Below are 18817 nucleotides of genomic sequence, written 5' to 3'. Positions count from 1 at the left end.
CCTAAGGACAAAGAAAGTCATGATAGTGTTTGGAAATTCTGGAATGAACAACAATATTACAACTCTGACACTCAACAATGTGACTGAGGAATGTCATTAAGAGCCTTTTCTCAGAAGAGCTTTAAAATAGTATTTAATTGGCAAAGTTACATAAGACTTCATTTAGAAATCTGCAAGCAAGGAAATCAGTTTGTGCTGTTATCGATTATGAAGAACAAATACTATTCTACCCTCCCCGTCTCGTCAACTTCGTCTTAACATTCCGTTTTTTCTTTCTCTCTGAGTTACAGTCTGAATATTTTTTTCTGACCCTTCTTTTAATTCACAAATTCTTTCTTAAGATGTTAAACCTGCTCAGTATTTAATTTCTATTATAGCTTGTGATTTTTAGAAGTGTTACTTAATTTTTTTCAAGTTGACTCGTTCTTTTTTCATTTTCAACACTTTCATTTTTTGAACTATATTATTAATCAAATATTAATTAACACTTTTAAAATATTTGCTCTCATTTTCAATGTGGAAATTATTTCCATTCTAAAATAATGGTGAAATTCCTCCAGAAAATATTTGTGTTTGCTTCAGTCAGGTATCTAAAAACACTACTAGTCTGGCACATGAAATCCTCAAGTTCTGCACTTGAGGGCTTTCAGAACATCCAAGTAGTATGGATGCCTGTTGGAAACAGATATTAGAGCCAATCTGTTTACACTAATGAATTCTCTAGAAAAATGTTCAACTTTTTAACTTTTCTACTTAGTGCCAAGGTTCAAGAAAGAGAATTTTCTGGTAGTTCCCTGAAGCAGCTGGAGTTGAGATGAAGGTGACAGATGTACGTGTTTGTTTACCCTTATGCTAAGGTTCCCCCCATGGAGGGGGTATACCCAGTTATCAGATTCCCCATGTTGTTTAGAGCCCTGGGTTTTGTCTCCTACCCTCGAGCCCCTTGAGGGAGTGAAAAATCAATGCTTAAGTTCAATTAGTTTGGTAAATGTTCTCACTGCAAAACCCCAGCATTAGTGTTCTGTTTATCTCTCTGGTTCCCATATCCACTTAGAATCCTCACTTTCTTAGCAGTTCATTAAGATATATATCTGAAATAGCATTTTAGCTAATCTCACCTGGAGTTTCCAATGGCTTTTTAGTGTGCCTAGTTCATCACTATATAACCCTTAGTGCACTGTGCCTAGTGATGTGCTGTAGACAGTTTGTCCTGGGTCACAGAAGTCAAGTCTCCTGAACACCACATTCATATAGGCATGAAGGTCTTCATATAGACTGCTGGAAATGATCCATGATACAAGCACTTACACCACAGAAACTGGCAAATGCTACAATCAGGGACTTCACATGCCTCCTCAGAGAGCTAGTTCAACACGTAACGGCACACCCCTGTGTCTCATACATAGTAAGTATCCAAATATCTGGTTGAACTAGAGTCTTCCAGTTATCAACCTATTCGTTAGTTCTATCCTCGCTAGTAAACTTCTCACCTTCTCCAAACTAATTCCATGCTATTGTAACATTTAATGAGTATGTTTCTATTTCATAATTCAGGATATATAAGAATGCTAATCACAACCAGAATATAGTAGCTCTCCCACACAGCCAGTTTCTGGTACAGTATATTATACTTATTATTAGGTTTAAAAGGAAACATTCATGAAGATGCCAAATACCATTTTCCAATCAGCTATATAATGCTCAATAATCCCAGTAATTTAGGTTTTCTAAACTAAGATGCATTTATTATTGCTTTATTCCCCCACAACCACGAGATGGGAGTCTCGCTCTGTTGCCTAGGCTGGAGTGCAGTGGCATGATCTCTGCTCACTGTAACCTCCACCTCCTGAGCTCAGGTGATTCTCCTGCCTCGGCCTCCCAAGTGCCTGGGATTACAGGTGCCTCCCACCATGCCTGGCTAATTTTTGTATTTTTAGTAAGATGAGGTTTCACCATGTTGGCCAGGCTGGTCTCAAACTCCTGACCTCAAACTGTTGGCATTACAAGTGTGAGCCACTGTACTCACCCCTATTATTGTTTCTTAACTAGGCCCAAAGAAAAATTACTCAGACCAGTTAGGCTAGCTCTGCCATGTGACTTGGGACAAATACCCTTCCTCCCTTTTAAAAACTTTTATTTTTTTAGAGACAAGGTCTCATTATATGCCTAGGCTGGAGTGCAATGGCTACTCAGAGGCATGATCAGAGCACACGACAGCCTACAGCCTTGAACTCTTGGGTTCAAGAAAACCTCCCTCAGCTTCCCAAGTAGCTGGAACTACAGGCATGCATCACATGTCCGGCTCTCCATTATTTGTTATCAGCTTACGGTTTCTCTCTATTCTCCCTGGTTGTAGATCATCCTAGATGAACCCTATGGTCCCTGTAATTCTAGAATACACTATTTACACATACTGGCTTAGATCGAATCCAGGGTACTGTCTGTAAAATGTGGCCTTAGAGTCAAAATCAAGTTAAGGATGTTCCTTTGTTAAGACTTCTGAAAGATTTAAACTACTGCCCTCCTGGATCCTCTTAGCTAGACAAAAGAGGTTTTAAAACCCTAAATGGCATTAGCCTACGCTACCTCACCCTTATGGGTGAGAATAATAACCCTAGCAGACATCCCCGACAGAACCTCTGGCCAATACCAGCTGATTTGCCACATGACAACAGGTACCTATTGCCAGCTATATAAGGCAGGCATTTTAGTCCTGCCATCATCCCAGTTCAACTAGCAAACATCACTTGGAGAAACATACAAAGTTAAGAGGGCTAATATGTCATTGTTGTTGAACCTTACTATTTAGAGTGTTATATAGCAGCAGTAAATAACTGAAATATTTGTATTGCCAAACTCCCCTCCAAAGGTGCTGTGGGCTAAACTGTGCTCCCTCAAAATCTTTCATTTTATTTTATTTTATTATAAGACCAGTAAAATAGACTAGTGAGAAGGAGAGGAATGTATAAAACAAAGAGTTAGATCCGTAATTGACTGTGAATAATCAATTGAGATAACTCATTACCTTTGGACCAGCCCCCTGACAAATCCATGTTAAAGTCCTAACCCCTAGTCCCTCAGAATGTGACATTATTTAGAGATAGGGTCTTTACTGAGGTAATCAAGTTATTATGAGGTCATTGCAGTGGGCCCTAATCCAATATTAAATTGGTTATGAAAAGGCTACTTAGACATTGGTATATGTATCATCAAATGACATGATACACATTAAAATTGAGGCCTACAAATTTAAAAAGAAATCAAATACATACCTCTTTTCTATAATGATTGGCTGCATCCAGATTATCCAAAATAATGGTGTCTCCTAACAGCATACCAAATACTAAAAAAGTCAACAAATGAATTTTGAAAATTATGGTATTTTCCTTGGTCATATTAAAATATAATGCATATTGCAAATCTTTCTTTGAAAGAATGCTACTATTGTTATAATTTTATTAGACTGTCCTCTGAAAAATACTGATAAATCTCTGACTTATAAGCAAAATAAGAAGATAAATTTTCATTATCAGTAATTTATAGATTTTTATCACAAATTTAACATCTGTACAAAAGTAAAGCCACCATAATGTCTTTTACCTGTTTCACAATGTTCTATATTATCTGGAAATGTTAACAAGTCTCGAGCAAAGACTGGATCTCCAATGGGTTTAAAATACAATTTTCCATTTCAGAAATGAGGTAGAGATCTAAATAAAAAGAAATTTAAAACAAGTATTAAAACACATGACTTTTTAATTTTAAAAAAGACAATATGGAAAACATAAATATACTGCACATCATTTTGATCATATAATCGATTCCCAATCCACCACAAGTGACACTTCTAAATGATCAGCTATTATGCCCTTAGAGATGAAAACAGTATTTACCACATAAAAAATTACTTGGTGTTATCTGTACTACTACCCTCTATTAGTTTGTATTAATGATATAGTAATGGTTTTATTTGACGAGGAAAGAAAAAAAGGTAGCCTCTAAAACTGGCTCCAAATGAGAGCACCAATGATATAACCGTTCATGTGAAGAGTGGTCATAGAATGAGTAGGGGAAGGGGCAAGGCCTAAGACTGAGACACATATGAGGGAGGCAGCTCTATGTCCCCTGGCTCCCTGTCCTTCCCATACAATAGGAAGAGCAATAGAAGCCAGCAGATGGTAATAATGGAATTTCTGAGACCATAGTTGATTGGAGTGTCAGGGACCTTCCCTTCAACATAAGCAGGGAGGAGCTCTAGTTAACTCAATCCCAGTAAGAGGGAGAATACCAGAAACAGAGAGGATAACTAGTTTCTAGAACAAACATTAGCTCTAAATGTCAAATTCATAGTTTCCCTAAATCAAGGATTTTTAACTTAGTCTCCAAGGACTATAGAGATAAAGAAACCCTCTTGGAGAAAAAATTCTTCTCACAAAAAGTATTAGGGTTTGGGGGTATGTGTCTCTAGTCCTAGTTATTTGGGAGGCTGAGGCAGAAGGATCACTTGAGCCCATGAGTTTCAGGCTAGAGTGAGCTATGACTGTGCCAGTGAGTAGCCACTGCACTCCAGCATAGGCAAGAGTGAAACCCCTTCTCTTAAAAAAAAAGTATACCCTTATTAACACAATAATTATGTATGACCTGTCAGGATTTCCCAGGCTGTTCCTTTAAGCACTGACTAGTTGCAGGGTGGTAACTAGAATCTGATAGATTTGAGTTCAACACCCAGCTGTTTCCTCAATCTAGTTTTAGATTTATAAGAGGAAATAACATGTTTACTGAAACTATAGACTCTTAATGAGATCTCGTTCTCCTTCAAGTCCCCATTCCTATGCAGTTACAGGCCCTAAAAAGCTTTGTTTAGTAATCTAAGGAAATTACTCACCAATACTCTGTTACACATTTTTATTTATTATTTTGTTAGTATTTTCTTCCTGTCTTTAGGTGAATTTTTAAAAGTAGCCCTAATCAAGAGTACACATAAAATACAAAAAAGGGGCTGGGTCAGTGCTCATGCCTGTAATCCCAGCAGTATGGGAGGCTGAGGTGGGAGGACTGCTTGGTCCCAAATGTTTGAGACAAGGCTGATATAGCAAGACCTCACCTCTTAAAAAAAAATAGCTGGGTGTGGTGGCATGCACCTGTAGTCCCAGCTACTCGGGAAGCTGAGGTGGGAGGATCACTTGAGTCCAGGGAGGTTAAGGCTGTAGTGAGTTGTGACCACACCCAGCTTGGCTGACAGAGCAAGATTGCATCTCAAAAAATAAAAGAAAAATTTAAAAATTAAAAAAAAAGGAATTTAGATTAAAAATGTGTAATTGGTTTCCATAGTTAATCCTCTAAAAACATATTTTGAAAAGTAATTGAGAAAACAATTAAAGAAACTAAATTTATATTAAAATAAAGATGTAATATCGAATTAAACAGTCTCTTAAATTTCAACTCTACTATTGGCAGTTCCAATATCTGCTGAATAGCCATTCCAACAAATCCTCTCTATCTAAATGATGGCTTATTTTCATAGAACATAAATAGAATAAAAGATAAGCAACTCTAGCCTTATTTCAAATAAAGGTGTTGCATATTCATTTAACAATAATAATATTCTTCCATCTTTCTTACTGTAAAGGCCAAAGATTTGCTGTGGGTTTTTTGTGCATGTCTTTGTGTGTATACGTTACACATAATGACATTTAATTGGCAAATAAAACATAGCCAGCATAAATAATGAAAAATGCCTATTTGTGATGAAGACAAAAATAATGTAAATAATTAAAGTCAATTCTCTTAGATATCTTTTAGATAAATCATTTTTAAATCAAGGCTTTGATAAAAAAAACAGCACACATATTTCAGAAAAAATCATTACTTTCACTGTTTTCTAACCTTTTCCAATCTGGAAGAGTCTTCTTATAAATAGAATCAAGGGGCAACACCTGCTGATGACCTTGGGTTTCATCATAGATACGACGTGCAGCATCAGTGGTTAGGGTGACTACACAGTCCATGTCACTTTCCAGATGCCAAGAAATAACCATTGCAGCTCTATCATCTTCAATTTGTGCTAGATGTGCAATCTATAACCCATTTTAATAACATCAAGTAAAAAAAATATAAAATACATACATAAAAATTTGATATTACTTTAAAAGCCCAAGCCTAGATAACAAAAACTTTTCTGAAACACATGAATTAAAAATAGTCAAGTTGTTAAAAACTTAACTTGAATATATTAAACCTTCTAGTTTGCTATTAAATTAAAAACTTTTTTTTTCTAAAGACTAAACTCCAGTAAAGTTGCAAAAAAAGAGCAAATAAAAATATTAGGAATGTTTTCTTTTCTCAGAACTCTCAGGGATGAAATAATTAGGAATAATATTAGATAGTAATACATACTTTTCCACATTTTAATACTCTATAAAAATGGAACCTTATTGGTAAAATCATCATAAAGTACATTTAAATAATACACACATAAAATAATGCAGTTCGATTAAATATAAATACAGTTAATATACCCTTCCCTTCTAAGTAAACACTTCGCTCCACTATTATAGCATTCCTTTCAGAAAACAAATCTAAACATCACAAATAAGAATTGTTTCTTCTGCTACTCAAGAGGCTGAGGCAGGAGGATAGCTTGAGCCCAGGAGGCTACAGGGAGCTGAGATTGTGCAATGCACTAAGTACAGTCTGGGTGACAGAGCAAGACCCTGTCAAAAAAAAAAAGAAAAAGAACTGTTTCTGTTTCTAGGAACAATTCTTTGAGGCTTAGAATAAATAAATAATTATAAATCTTTGCTTCAGTCACAAGTATTCTTTTTCTTTCCCTCAGGTCAGACAGGTAATGTGCCAACATCATAAAAAGGTTTAAGGGTGGCATATGTCACATACATGCGTGACCACCCAATCATCAACAAGGATTCTTGTTCAAAGTCAAGTCCACCAAGGTTGGACTATTGTGGCCAGAATCAAAGCCTAATTAATCGTGCTAGTATGGTGGGGTCTACCCTTTAATCTTACTTGATCTGGTAGCACAAACCTGCCCTAGCAATAAGAACACTGTGTGTCACTTTTAGAAACATCAGGCTGGATGTGGTGGCTCACAACTATCATCCTAGCACTTTGGGAGTTGAGGCAGGTGGACTGCTTGAGCCCAGGAGTTTGAGACCAGCTTGGGCAACACCACGAAACCCCATCTCTACTAAAAACACAAAAAACTAGGGGGCATGGTGGCATGAAATGGTTTTCCCAGCTTCTCAGGAGGCTGAGGTGGGAGGATCACCTGAGTTCAGGAAGTTGAGGCTGCAGTGAGCCAAGACTGCACCACTGCACTCCATCCTAGATGACAGGAGTGAGATCCTGTTTCAAAAAAACCCTAAAAACAAAATGCATCCTAACATCTACCCTTACATTCTAATTCTCTAGAATTTAGTGGAAGAAAGCTAAGAAAACGATCATGCAAAAAAACTAGTACATGTAAATGAAAATAATGTTCTAGCCAATGGAGAAAGAATTAATAGAGGCAGATGAAATGTAAGCACAAGAAATGGCTTACTGTGACATTTGGATGTGTTTTGTAAAAAATACAACAATACTGGCATAAAACCTATTTAGAAGAGCATGTTAATAATACCTATATGTTTAACTGAACAAAAAAATCTTAAAACTATTAAATCATCCTCATTTAGAGATGGGATTTCAAGATATTTGGAATTGAGGAAGAAAAGCATAAAATATCTAAGTTACTTGAGGTATTCACAATGTTAAAAATAAATATGTTTTGAGATGTGGGGATGGGGTGGAATCTCCCCTTGTTCCTACGATTATTTATTCTTGGTTTTTTTTTTTTTTTTTTTTTTAGACAGAGTCTCACTTTGTCGCCTGGGCTTGAGTGCAGTGGTGCGATCTCTGCTCACTGCAACCTCTGCCTCCTGAGTTCAAACAATTCTGCCTCAGCCTTCTGAGCAGCTGGGATTACAGGTGGACATCACCACATCTGGCTAGTTTTTGTATTTTTTATTAGAGATGGGGTTTCACCAGGTTGGCCAGGCTGGTCTCACCCAAACTCCTGACCTCAGGTAATGCGCTCGCTTCAGCCTCCCAAAATGTGGGGATTACAGGTTTGAGCCACCGCACTCAACACTATTCTAGTTTTAGAATAAATGCCAGAAAGAGTATTTTTTAAGGAAGCAAGGGAAAAGACTAAGGATGACATGGAGGGATTATAAAGTTCTCCTACTGGTTAGCGTAGGGTTTGAACTTCTGAGGAAACAAAAGAGAAACTATCAAAAATGAGATTTAAAAGATTTCCCCAAGATTTTTAAGACATGCAATGGGAAATATTTAAAAAGACTTTAAAATACAACTCTCTTGCTAAAATATATATGCTGGTAAAAATCTTACATATTGCGCCAGAATTTCATATTGGATGGACATTAAAATGTGGAAACCAGGTATTTACATGCTTAGGATCAAAGAATTGATTTCTAAAAATTGGTTCCAATGAATAACATTTTAAAACATTGTATATTGGCAACTCGTTTCCTAATGCATAAATTTATATTTAATTTAACCTAAATTAAAATTCAATTAATTTTTTTAATCTGCAGATTTGAGGTTTGGGTAATAATGTAACACAGTTTTCATCATAAACATTGCTACACGTTACCCCTTATTTCAGGGGGGCAATACTACCATAGACTTTAGAGTCAGAGAGACCTTGAGTCATATCTAAGCTATGCCTTTAACTATATTTTAATAAGTTATTTGAGCTCCCTGGATTTTAATTTCCTTATGCATAAATGAGAAATACTACAAAATAATGGTTTAGACTGTGGTTATAAAAGTAGAATATACATGTATAGGCAATAACCATAGACTCCAGAGTCAGACTACCTGGGGTTTTGGCCCTGGTTCTGCCATCCGCTAGCTGTGCAACTCTGAGCAAATTACTTGCCCTCGGTTTCAGCTGGGCACGGTGGCACATCCTGCAGTCACAGCTACTTGGGGGATGGAGGCAAGAGGATCGCTTGAGCTCAGAGATGGAGGGAGCAGTGAGCCATGGTCTTAACCACTGCACTCCAGCCTGGGTGGCAGTGAGACCGTCTCTCCCTCTAAAAAAGAACTGCATTACACGAAATCATCTCTAAGTAAATAATAAGCCTTGAACTAATAATACATGTTAACAACTTCTGCCACAGCCCTCAATAGTAATATTACAGATTTTGGTTTAAACTCTGCCAAATCCCTACTGCAAAAATGAGAGCATGTACTTTATCGGAAAGAAGTAAATTACAAAGAACCTGACACGTTGTCACTTTTAGAAGACCCATTTTAAACGAACAAGACAATAAAATGTACTGTCTCTCAATATGCTTAACAAACACAAACCTTTCCCAACACATCTCCACTGCCTTTAGTATAGTTTGGAAGAGTACATGATCTTCTCGGTTTTTTTCTTTAGTTCTTCCTGTTCCGATAGCTTTCTTTTCAGAAGTGTTTCAATGTGTGGCACCTATAATTTATTTAAAAAAAAAGGCAGCCCATAGTGACAGTGGAGAAAAATTAACAATTTAGATAACTCAAGAATATAGAGTTGGTAAGCAGACATTATTTAAAAAACAATCAGAAAACACACACACACACACACACACACACACACACACACAGAGAACAAAAATTTAAAAACCATGGTTATAGTAATATAAAGTTTCCACTTCACTGAGTTTAACAAAATCTTGGCCAAGAAATACACTACCTATAATAGAACTTTGAAACCTAGTTACACATATAAAAATATATAAATTTTAAAAATCTAAATTGCTTTTTGTTATTTTTCTCTTATTTACAAACCCATGTATTGACTATGCAGCCTTTTCAATGCAGTACTTGAACTGATGTATTAACTGCATTTATTGGCGTCATTACATTAAAAATACAAATTGCAGTTTCTTTTAATAGAGCACTCTATCATTTTGTTAGTCATTTTTTATGTCTAGTAAGTGACTAAACTATAATGTACACATCTTTGTACCCTAAAACAGTACTCATGGAATTCCTAATAAAACCTGAAAAACTAAGAAAACTGTAGAATAGGCTTTAATAAAAAATCATGTATACTTGGAAACTATACCTGTTGTGTTGTAGGAATGTCAATATTATGTATTTTTAGTTCATTTCGCAATTGGGCCTCTTTTAATCTTGCTTCTTCAACTTGACCTAAAATTAAAAACAAAAAATTTGCATCAATTTCTGAAAGCTGCCAAAACCATAGTTTTTGAAAAATATTTTAAAATTCCTTTTGTTTTTCCCTTTTGATGTCTGATGCTAAAATGAAAATTGATAGGTGACTATTTTAGAAATTCAAAATTAAACTATACATCTTAAGGCTCAATTCTGATATATAAAAATAAGAAAACAGAATTAATCCAACTAAAGGGAAATATGATATACTGCAAGTTCCTAGTAATCTTGGATAAGTGATTTAATCTTAATCCACATGTGTATTCATAATTTACACATAATTGCTCAAGGTTGTTCTCAAAGTAAACTTTACAAAAACAATTTTTAGTGCTACACAGATGATATATTATCTTATTTCTAGATTTAGCTCCTATTATATTCTAAATATCCTTGATCTTGTATAGGCATAGACAAAAGTGAGTACTTTGAGGCACGCAGTAAATATTTGTTGGCTAACTGATCAAAATAACTAATACAAAGCCAAAACCCTTAGTAAAAAAAATCTGAGAAATGACAAGGGAAGAGATGATAGAGCACAATTCAGAAAGTGTCTTGTCTTTCAATTATATACAATATTATAAAGAATTGCACAAATGTAGGCTGGGTATGGTTGCTCACACCTGTAAATCTAGCACTTTGGGAAGCCAAGGTGGGCAGATCACTTGAGAGCAGGAGTTCAAGACCAGCCTGCCCAACATGGTGAAACCCTGTCTTTACTAAAAATACAAAAATTAGCCAGTGTGGTGGCACACACCTGTAATCCTAGTTACGTGGGAGGCTGAGGCACGAGAATCACTTGCTCTCAGGAGGCAGAGATTGCAGTGAGTGAGATCGAGCCACTGCACTCCAGGTTGGGCAACAGAGTGAGACTGTGCCTCCAAAAAAGAAAAAAAATTGCAGCAAATGTTCTGTGAATTGACTCCAGAATAATTTACATATTTCAACATGAGTGTATGACGCCCCAGATACCTTCACAGCATGACAAACTGTGGTTGTTTGAAGTAAAATACATATAGCTCAGGAGCCAAATAAAAAATTTATGTTACACATCACTCCCCTGGTGATAATATTATCCAGTATCTTTTGCCAGAAGCTGGAGATAAATATAAGCAATATTATTATGTTGAAAGCCTTAAATTTTCCACAGGTCCAGATTCCTAACAGAACATGTCAATTTTCTACAAGTAAGTACGATACATATTTATTTAAAATAAGAAATACTTCATCTTAAGAATTATCAACAACAATGTCAACCATCATTATCATTGCTACCTTTCTGCAACATTCTGCATTTTACTTGTGGATTAGGAAAGTGGAAGCACGTTTGTGTATCACAATCGCACCTTCTACCTCATCATTCCCCAAAGCATAATTTTTGTCTTGAATACAAAATGACTTACATTTCATTTCATTAAGAAGCTGTTGGCCTGCTTCAAATAAACTTTTATACATAATAATAGACTGAGATAATTGGTCCTTTTCTTTTGTAAGTGCTGCCATTTGTTGCTGCTTTTTAACATCTAAGAAAAAAAATTCAGATAATTTAAAAGTGGACTTTTCTAAAATATGTCTTAATGTGATTAGATAGCTAATAAACACTATGTTAATGCAAAGCAAAACAAGGTTACCTAAAGTATCACTAAGAATGGAGTTTAATCATTTATTTCCTAGAAACTTACCATTGTAAAACATGAATGGTAGGATGTATGGTTCTAAGGTTCTTGATAAAAGTGGCAGCTGGGGCTCAAATATGATAAAATATTCAGTACTATCTCTTCCAGGACTACTTTCTGCCAGCACCAGACTCTACATAGAAACAAACAATAGGGGAAAACAAGATTTAAAAATATATTTTTCAACATCTAATGTTTTATATAACTCATTAGGTTCTGTTTTCAAGTAAGTAATTTTAAAGGCAAAAGGCATAGGCTGATCCTTAAGATTCCATTAAACTATCATCACCACCCCCACTACCCATGACATAAAACTTTTTACCTCTTGGTATTGGTTTGAAAGCCAAATAACTGTATCAATAAACTGCTTACATAAAAATTATATATAATAAAAAATTTTAAGAAAAAGTTATTTCCTTCACATTAAAAATATCAAAGGCTGCTTACAGTTTTGACCTGTAAAATTCTTCTTGATTCTAACCTCTAAATTGAAAGCAGCATAAAACAGCTGATAGTGTGAAAGTTATAAAAACAATCACAAAGCCCAATGCAGAGTTTAAGTTACAGCTGTTACCATGGAAATAGACTCATCAGTCCCAGGTGACTGAACAAGAGGTTTTTAAAAGCTCTAAAGATTTTTTAAATTGTATTTTTCTCATTAATGCAAAAAAAAAAACTTTTGCTATATTTTAGGACCATAACATACAACTAGTAAATGACACAAATGTATTTTTATCTAAAATGATTTTTTTTACACAGTTCTAAAGGAAACAACAGATAGTCGCTGTTTTTGTTTAGACTGTAACAATACAATTTACAGAGAAGTAATATTTTTTAAAAATCTAAATCAGTGTGACACTGTAGGGAAATCCATGAAATATTATAGATTACAGCTCACAGATTTTTCCCCCAGAGAATATAGAGTACAGGCCCACCACTAAACCAACTGCCAATCAGTTTCTGAATGTGGTTTTCAATAGACTTACATAAATGCAAACATGTATTTAAAAACCATTTTGCATTTAAAAAAATAAGTAACATAGATTTTCAGCACTTGATTTGATTTGTCGATCAATTCATGTGAATGTATAGATGCCAATTTAACAAATTTATACATAGTACACTATACTAACCATTCACTGGGTGGTGAATATTGAGTATATTTAAAATCTTTAAACAGTTATCTATAATATAGCAAAAATATATCTCCAAATGCTTCTCTGCAAATGTGTTTTCTAGAATTAATAATGAGAAATATGTTTATTTTAATAGGTTGTATCAAATTTCCCTTAAAAGAAGCTGTATCAATTTATCCTCTCACCAGCAGCATATGGGAGTGCCCAATTCCCCTGATGCTGGCCAACATTTAATATCAATCATGTATTTTTTTCTAAAAAGGGGAATTAAAGAGCAACCAGTCATTATTATTTTAACCAATATTTTCCTGAGTGGTACCAAAATCATGCTTCTTATGTTTACAGGTTATTTATACTTTCTTTTCCATTAATTGCCTGCTCATATTCTCTTTGTCCATTTATTTTTCTACTGGTTTGTCTTTTTAAAAAACTGATTTTCAAGTAGTTCCTTAGGAGGTTTTAGAAATCTGTTCAAATATCAGTCCTCTAATTATATGTATCTACACATATAGTCATGCACCACATAAGGAAATTTCAGTTAACAAAGGACCACATGTACAATGGTGGTCCAAAAAGATCTGTAGTCTTACTGTACCTTTTCTATGTTTAGATACAAATATTATTATGTTAAAATCACCTACAGTGTTCAGTACAGTCATATACTGTACAGGTTTTTAGCCTAGGAAAAATAAGTTATGCTACTGGGTGTAATGGGCATTTTGGGAGGCTGAGGTGGGTGTATCACCTGAGGTCAGGAGTTCGAGATTAACCTGGCAAACATGGTGAAACCCCATCTCTACCAAAAATACAAAAAAATTAGTCAGGTGCGGTGGCACATGCCTGTAGTCCCAGCTACTCAGGAGGCTGACGTGCAAGGATTGTTTGAACCCAGGAGGTGGAGGTTGCAGTGAGCCAAGAGTGTACCACTGCACTCTACCTGGGCGATAGAGACCTGTCTTAAACAAACAAAACAAAAAGAAAGAAATAGGTTATGCCATATAGCCCAGGTATACAGTAGGCTATACCACCTAGGTTTGTGTAAGAATACTCTACAATGTTTGAACAACAATGAAATCACCTAATGATACATTTCTCAGAACCTATGCCCATCATTAAGTGATGACATGACTGCATATAGCAAAATCGATAGTTCTCAATTTACTACCATAAAAACTTTTTGTTCTATTAAAGAAGCACATAATAAATCTGATCATCCATTGTCAACAATTATCAACACATTGTCACTGTTTGCAGTGGCATAATCATGGCTCATTCTAGTCTCAACCTCCCAGGCTTAAGCTATCTTCCCACCTCAGCCTCCCGAGTAGCTCAGGCTACAGATGCATGCCACCATGCTTGGGTAATTTTTTTTTTTTGTAGATATGGGGTTTTGCCATGTTGCCCAAGCTAGTCTTGAATTCCTGGGCTCCAGCAATCCTTCCACCTTGGCCTCCCAAAATGTTAAGGATTTTAGCCATGAGCTACTGCGCCCAGCAGAAAGTGTAACTTTTAATATACTTAAATATAATATTTTCCTTTATGTCTTGTTTAAAGAGGTCTTGCCTATCTCAGTTTTATAGTTTTTAGTCCCTAATGCATACCTACCAAGAAAAAAGGAGAAACAGAATAACAGAAATGAAGAGAACTGAAGAGTCCAAAACTGTATCCAACCATAAGTGGAAATTTGGCATATGAGAAACAAACAAACGATATCAGAATGAAACTCAGACACTGCCATCAGAAATCTGGATCATGTAGGCAAATACACTGAATTTAAATAGCACAATTAACAAACTTGAGCAACTACAAATTTAGATTATAACTTTAAACAAAGCAATAATATGGAACACTTACAAATACTGGTTGTGCTCTGGACCAGTGTTTTCTAAACTTCCCTAATGATAAGAATCATCTGCTTATTAAAAATCAGATTCTACATCCCTGCTTCAGACATACTAAATCAATATCTGAGGCAGGAGCCAAGAAGGCCTTGAGTTTTCTACTTACTCAGTGAGATATTAGGGACCTCTAGTGGTAAGAGGACATTTACATGCATGATATGAAGAGATTTTTATACACAGCTGTTGGGGGATAGCTAAATCTGTCTGAATCTCAGGAATATATACAGCAGGCTTAGCAATTTCAAATGTCTACAAGGGGACCAAGAAAACTGGACACAGGTAAATAGGAAAACAGGTAAAGTGGACTAGATGTCCTCTTCCAACAGAAATCCACTCTGCATGTTAAGTATGTCTCCCATTTCCCTTTGTTTTTCATTGTGGCTTTCATTACCTAATTTTTGTTAGGACACAAGAAAATTTTACTTTATTCTCTACTGTAATAAAAATAAAAGAACAAGTGTGAATTTAAGTGGCAAATAACATATGTCCTCAATGTCAATAAATGAAAAGAAGTGGCATGGAAGCCGCTGACTGGAAACCAGATGCACTGAGAGAAGCAGTAACTGAGGCTGCACATACAGCTGGCATAGGAGAATCCTCACCCAGTGTTGCCACATCTTTAGATTTCACCAAATAAATTAGAAATGCAGATTTTTATGTGCAACTCCAGAACTTTAAATGTTGAAAACTAATTAAAACGAAAATGCTGTATTGGTCAGCCATTGCCAGACCAAAGGACAAGTCTTTAGGCCAGGTACAGCTGGCAGGCTCCTACTGTATAAGCCTAATTTTACTGAAATAATGTGATATTAGCAATGAGTTAGATACAGAAATGAACAACAAAAATACAAGAAAAACTAACATTTCACATCTATTAGTACTTTTAGAACTAATGATAAAGATACCAAGAAATCTAATGGATTTGAAAAAGGGAATAAAACCCAGAAATATAACAAAATAAAGGAATAAGGATATCAGAGATATCATTGTGAATATGATCTGCCCCTCCAATATAAACAAAGGAAAGTTCTAAAAACAAAACAAAACAAAAACACCTCAGAAAAAAGTACTTATTTACCAAAGAGTGCTAATATTTTTAATTATTAAGAAAATGAAAAATCTAAAAGAAATGGTCAGTGGACAATCTTAGAAAGATTAAAACCAAAAAAATTTCAACCATAGTAGTAACAAAAATAATTTTAAATTGGATATTTGGTTACAATATTTATTTTTTTTAGCCAGAGTCTCGCTCTGTTGTCAGGCTGGAGTGTAGTGATGCTATCTTGGCTCACTGCAACCTCCACTTACTGGGTTCACACGATTCTCCTGTCTCAGCCTCCCAAGTAGCTGGGTCTACAGGCATGCACCACCATGCCCATCTAATTTTTCTATTTTTAGTAGAGATGGGGTTTCACCATATGGCCAGGATGGTCTCAATATCTTGAGCTTGTGATCCAGCTACCTCAGCCTCCCAAAGTACTAGGATTACAGGTGTGAGCCACTGAGCCAGCCTGGTCAGAATTTTAAAAACTGTTCGTATATACAGTGTTTCTAATATGAGTAAAATGGACATATACTTCTGGTGGGAATATAAACTAAGAGCAATTGGCAGGAACTACCAAAAGGGTTAAAATATGCATATCTTATCTCCAACACATTCTGTCTCTAGTAATTTCTTAACATAATAACATATGCAAAAGGATATATAGTTATCCCTTGGTATCTGTGGGGTACTGATTCCAGGACTCCCACAGATACCCAAATCCATGCATACTCATGTGCCTGATATAAAATGGTGTAGTATTTGCATACAGCCTATGCACATACTCCATATACTTTGAATCATCTCTAATTACTTAATAATAATACCTAATACAATGTAAACACTATGTAAATAGTTGTTGTATTGTTTATATAATACTGACAAGAAAAAAATCTGTACGTCTTCAGTGCAGATAAAATTTTTTCCCAGTATTTTTGAATACACAGATGTGAAACCCATGGATATGGGGGGTTGACTGTACTTAGAAAAAAGCTAATGGAAGCACTGTTGATAAAAACAAACTTTAGAAAAGAACTAAATTTTCACTAAGGATTGACCAAATAAATTCTGGTAATTAATGGACAATGATGTAGGCTTACTTTTACCTAGAAGATATTAGAGACGTTCAACAAGAAAAGATTTTTGTAAAGTCATAATTCTATTAATGAAATTTTACACCCTCTAAACGCATACATATAATGGTATGCAGGCAACATTAGCATATATTTCAAAACTCTGGAAGGTAATAACAAATTGTTAATCATCTATTATCTCTGACAGGTGACAATATCTTGATTATTTATGGAGGTTCTTGCACTGGATATTTTAAAAATACAAATAAAACTATTTTCATTTTTGAAAAAAATGAGTAACAAAGTGTGTAATTAAAATTTACCTGAGCTATGTTTTATTTTGTTTCTCCGCATAATGGCAGCTTTTCAATGAAACATGAAACATCACATATTGTCACTAAAGTTAAAAATGACTAGAATCGGAGAAAGCTGTTTGTCATCCCATAGGAAAAAGAGGAGTCTTACTTACAAAAATCCTGGGTTCAATATGTAATAGCAAAATCAGAAAACATTTCAGCTAACTTTCCAATTTAGTGCTGTGATTAGAACATCTTCATAACTATACAAAAGAAAAGCTATCTTAAAAGTGCTTAAAAACATTAAATACAGAAATCCTATCTACCAAAAGATATAAAAAATTTACTGTGATTTCAGCTGAACCATTCACAAAGGGGAATTCAAGTGTTCTGACTTCCCAATAAAGAGTGGGGTATCAGTATCTTCCTCATTAGAACCTTTAATGGTGGCTCCTATAGTGCCGACCAAATCAATTCCAGTATGGTTATTGTAGTCATCCTTAAAATAAAAAATGGAAAACAATTAGAGAAACTGGTCAAATGATTAAACCCAGAGAAGAGCATATACAAATCAGAAAGAAGACATAGAGCCCCCAACATTAAATTATCTGGATCTTTCTTAATCTAAGCACAGAATCCAGTTTTAAGTTTGAGTGTTCCACAGGAAAGAAATAGTTCTGGAAACCATAAAAGAGCAACAGACTTCCAGCTAATACAACAGTTCCCACCTTACTGAATTACAAGGACTCCCATTTTAAAATGTCACCTTTTCATGTACTTTTAGCACCTACTGATGCGAAAAAGTGCTTAATAAAAAGTTACTAAAAACTTGTAGTGACTTTAATTATTTTATTAACTCCAGCAGCATTTGTATACATTTGAAAACCAATAGGCCTCTATGTGTCTCACACAATGTTTGGAGCTTATATGAGATTCAAAGACCCTTGGAGTAATTCTATCTGTTTACCCCAACAAGATGTTTTGGAAAAAGAGATGTTTGAGGAAGAATAACCAATCATCTAAAGCAGGAAAATAAACTGAAAGTAAATATGTATCCCACCAAACACATTTTCCATAAAGGTGTAGTCCCACTACTGTGTTCTACATGTTTTTGTTAATATTTTTGGCAGCCGTGTTGCTGCTTACGCTTCATGAAATCAAGCAGCCTTAGAGGAGCTCTGATTTTCTTTCTTAACTATGAGCAGTCATCAGAGCACATCTCTTAAAAAAAAAAAACTTATCTCCTTCTGTCCCCTCAGTGAACTGGACATTGAAGAGTCAACACAGTTCACACTCATTCATGATATATACACGAAACAGGTGAGTAAAGATATGTATTAGGCAAAGTAGCAGCTGGGTGTGTGGTTCACAGCTGTAATCCCAGCACTTTGGAAGGCTGAGGAAGGAGGATAACGTGAGGCTAAGATTTCAAGACCAGCCTGGGCAACATA

General features: G+C 35.3%; 1 protein-coding gene and 1 pseudogene across 1 annotated transcript in view; both read right to left on the bottom strand.

The window, feature by feature from the left end:
• Positions 1 to 3190: 3190 nt before the first annotated feature.
• The window catches only part of LOC100397645 (structural maintenance of chromosomes flexible hinge domain-containing protein 1-like), a 54755-nt gene continuing 39128 nt past the window's right edge, over positions 3191 to 18817 (bottom strand). Inside the window, 10 exon segments of the mRNA XM_078346878.1 lie at positions 3191 to 3343; positions 3601 to 3710; positions 5887 to 6077; positions 9394 to 9459; positions 9461 to 9517; positions 10136 to 10221; positions 11646 to 11765; positions 11925 to 12051; positions 17714 to 17760; positions 17763 to 17865. Coding sequence (XP_078203004.1) covers positions 3261 to 3343; positions 3601 to 3710; positions 5887 to 6077; positions 9394 to 9459; positions 9461 to 9517; positions 10136 to 10221; positions 11646 to 11765; positions 11925 to 12051; positions 17714 to 17760; positions 17763 to 17865 — 990 coding nt within the window. The 3' untranslated portion in view covers positions 3191 to 3260.
• LOC118147084 (small nucleolar RNA U13) lies at positions 6835 to 6924 on the bottom strand (annotated as a pseudogene).

This window comes from Callithrix jacchus, chromosome 13 (assembly GCF_049354715.1).
Source record: "Callithrix jacchus isolate 240 chromosome 13, calJac240_pri, whole genome shotgun sequence".
NCBI lineage: Eukaryota > Metazoa > Chordata > Mammalia > Primates > Cebidae > Callithrix > Callithrix jacchus.
This window is presented reverse-complemented; position numbering and strand designations above follow the sequence as displayed.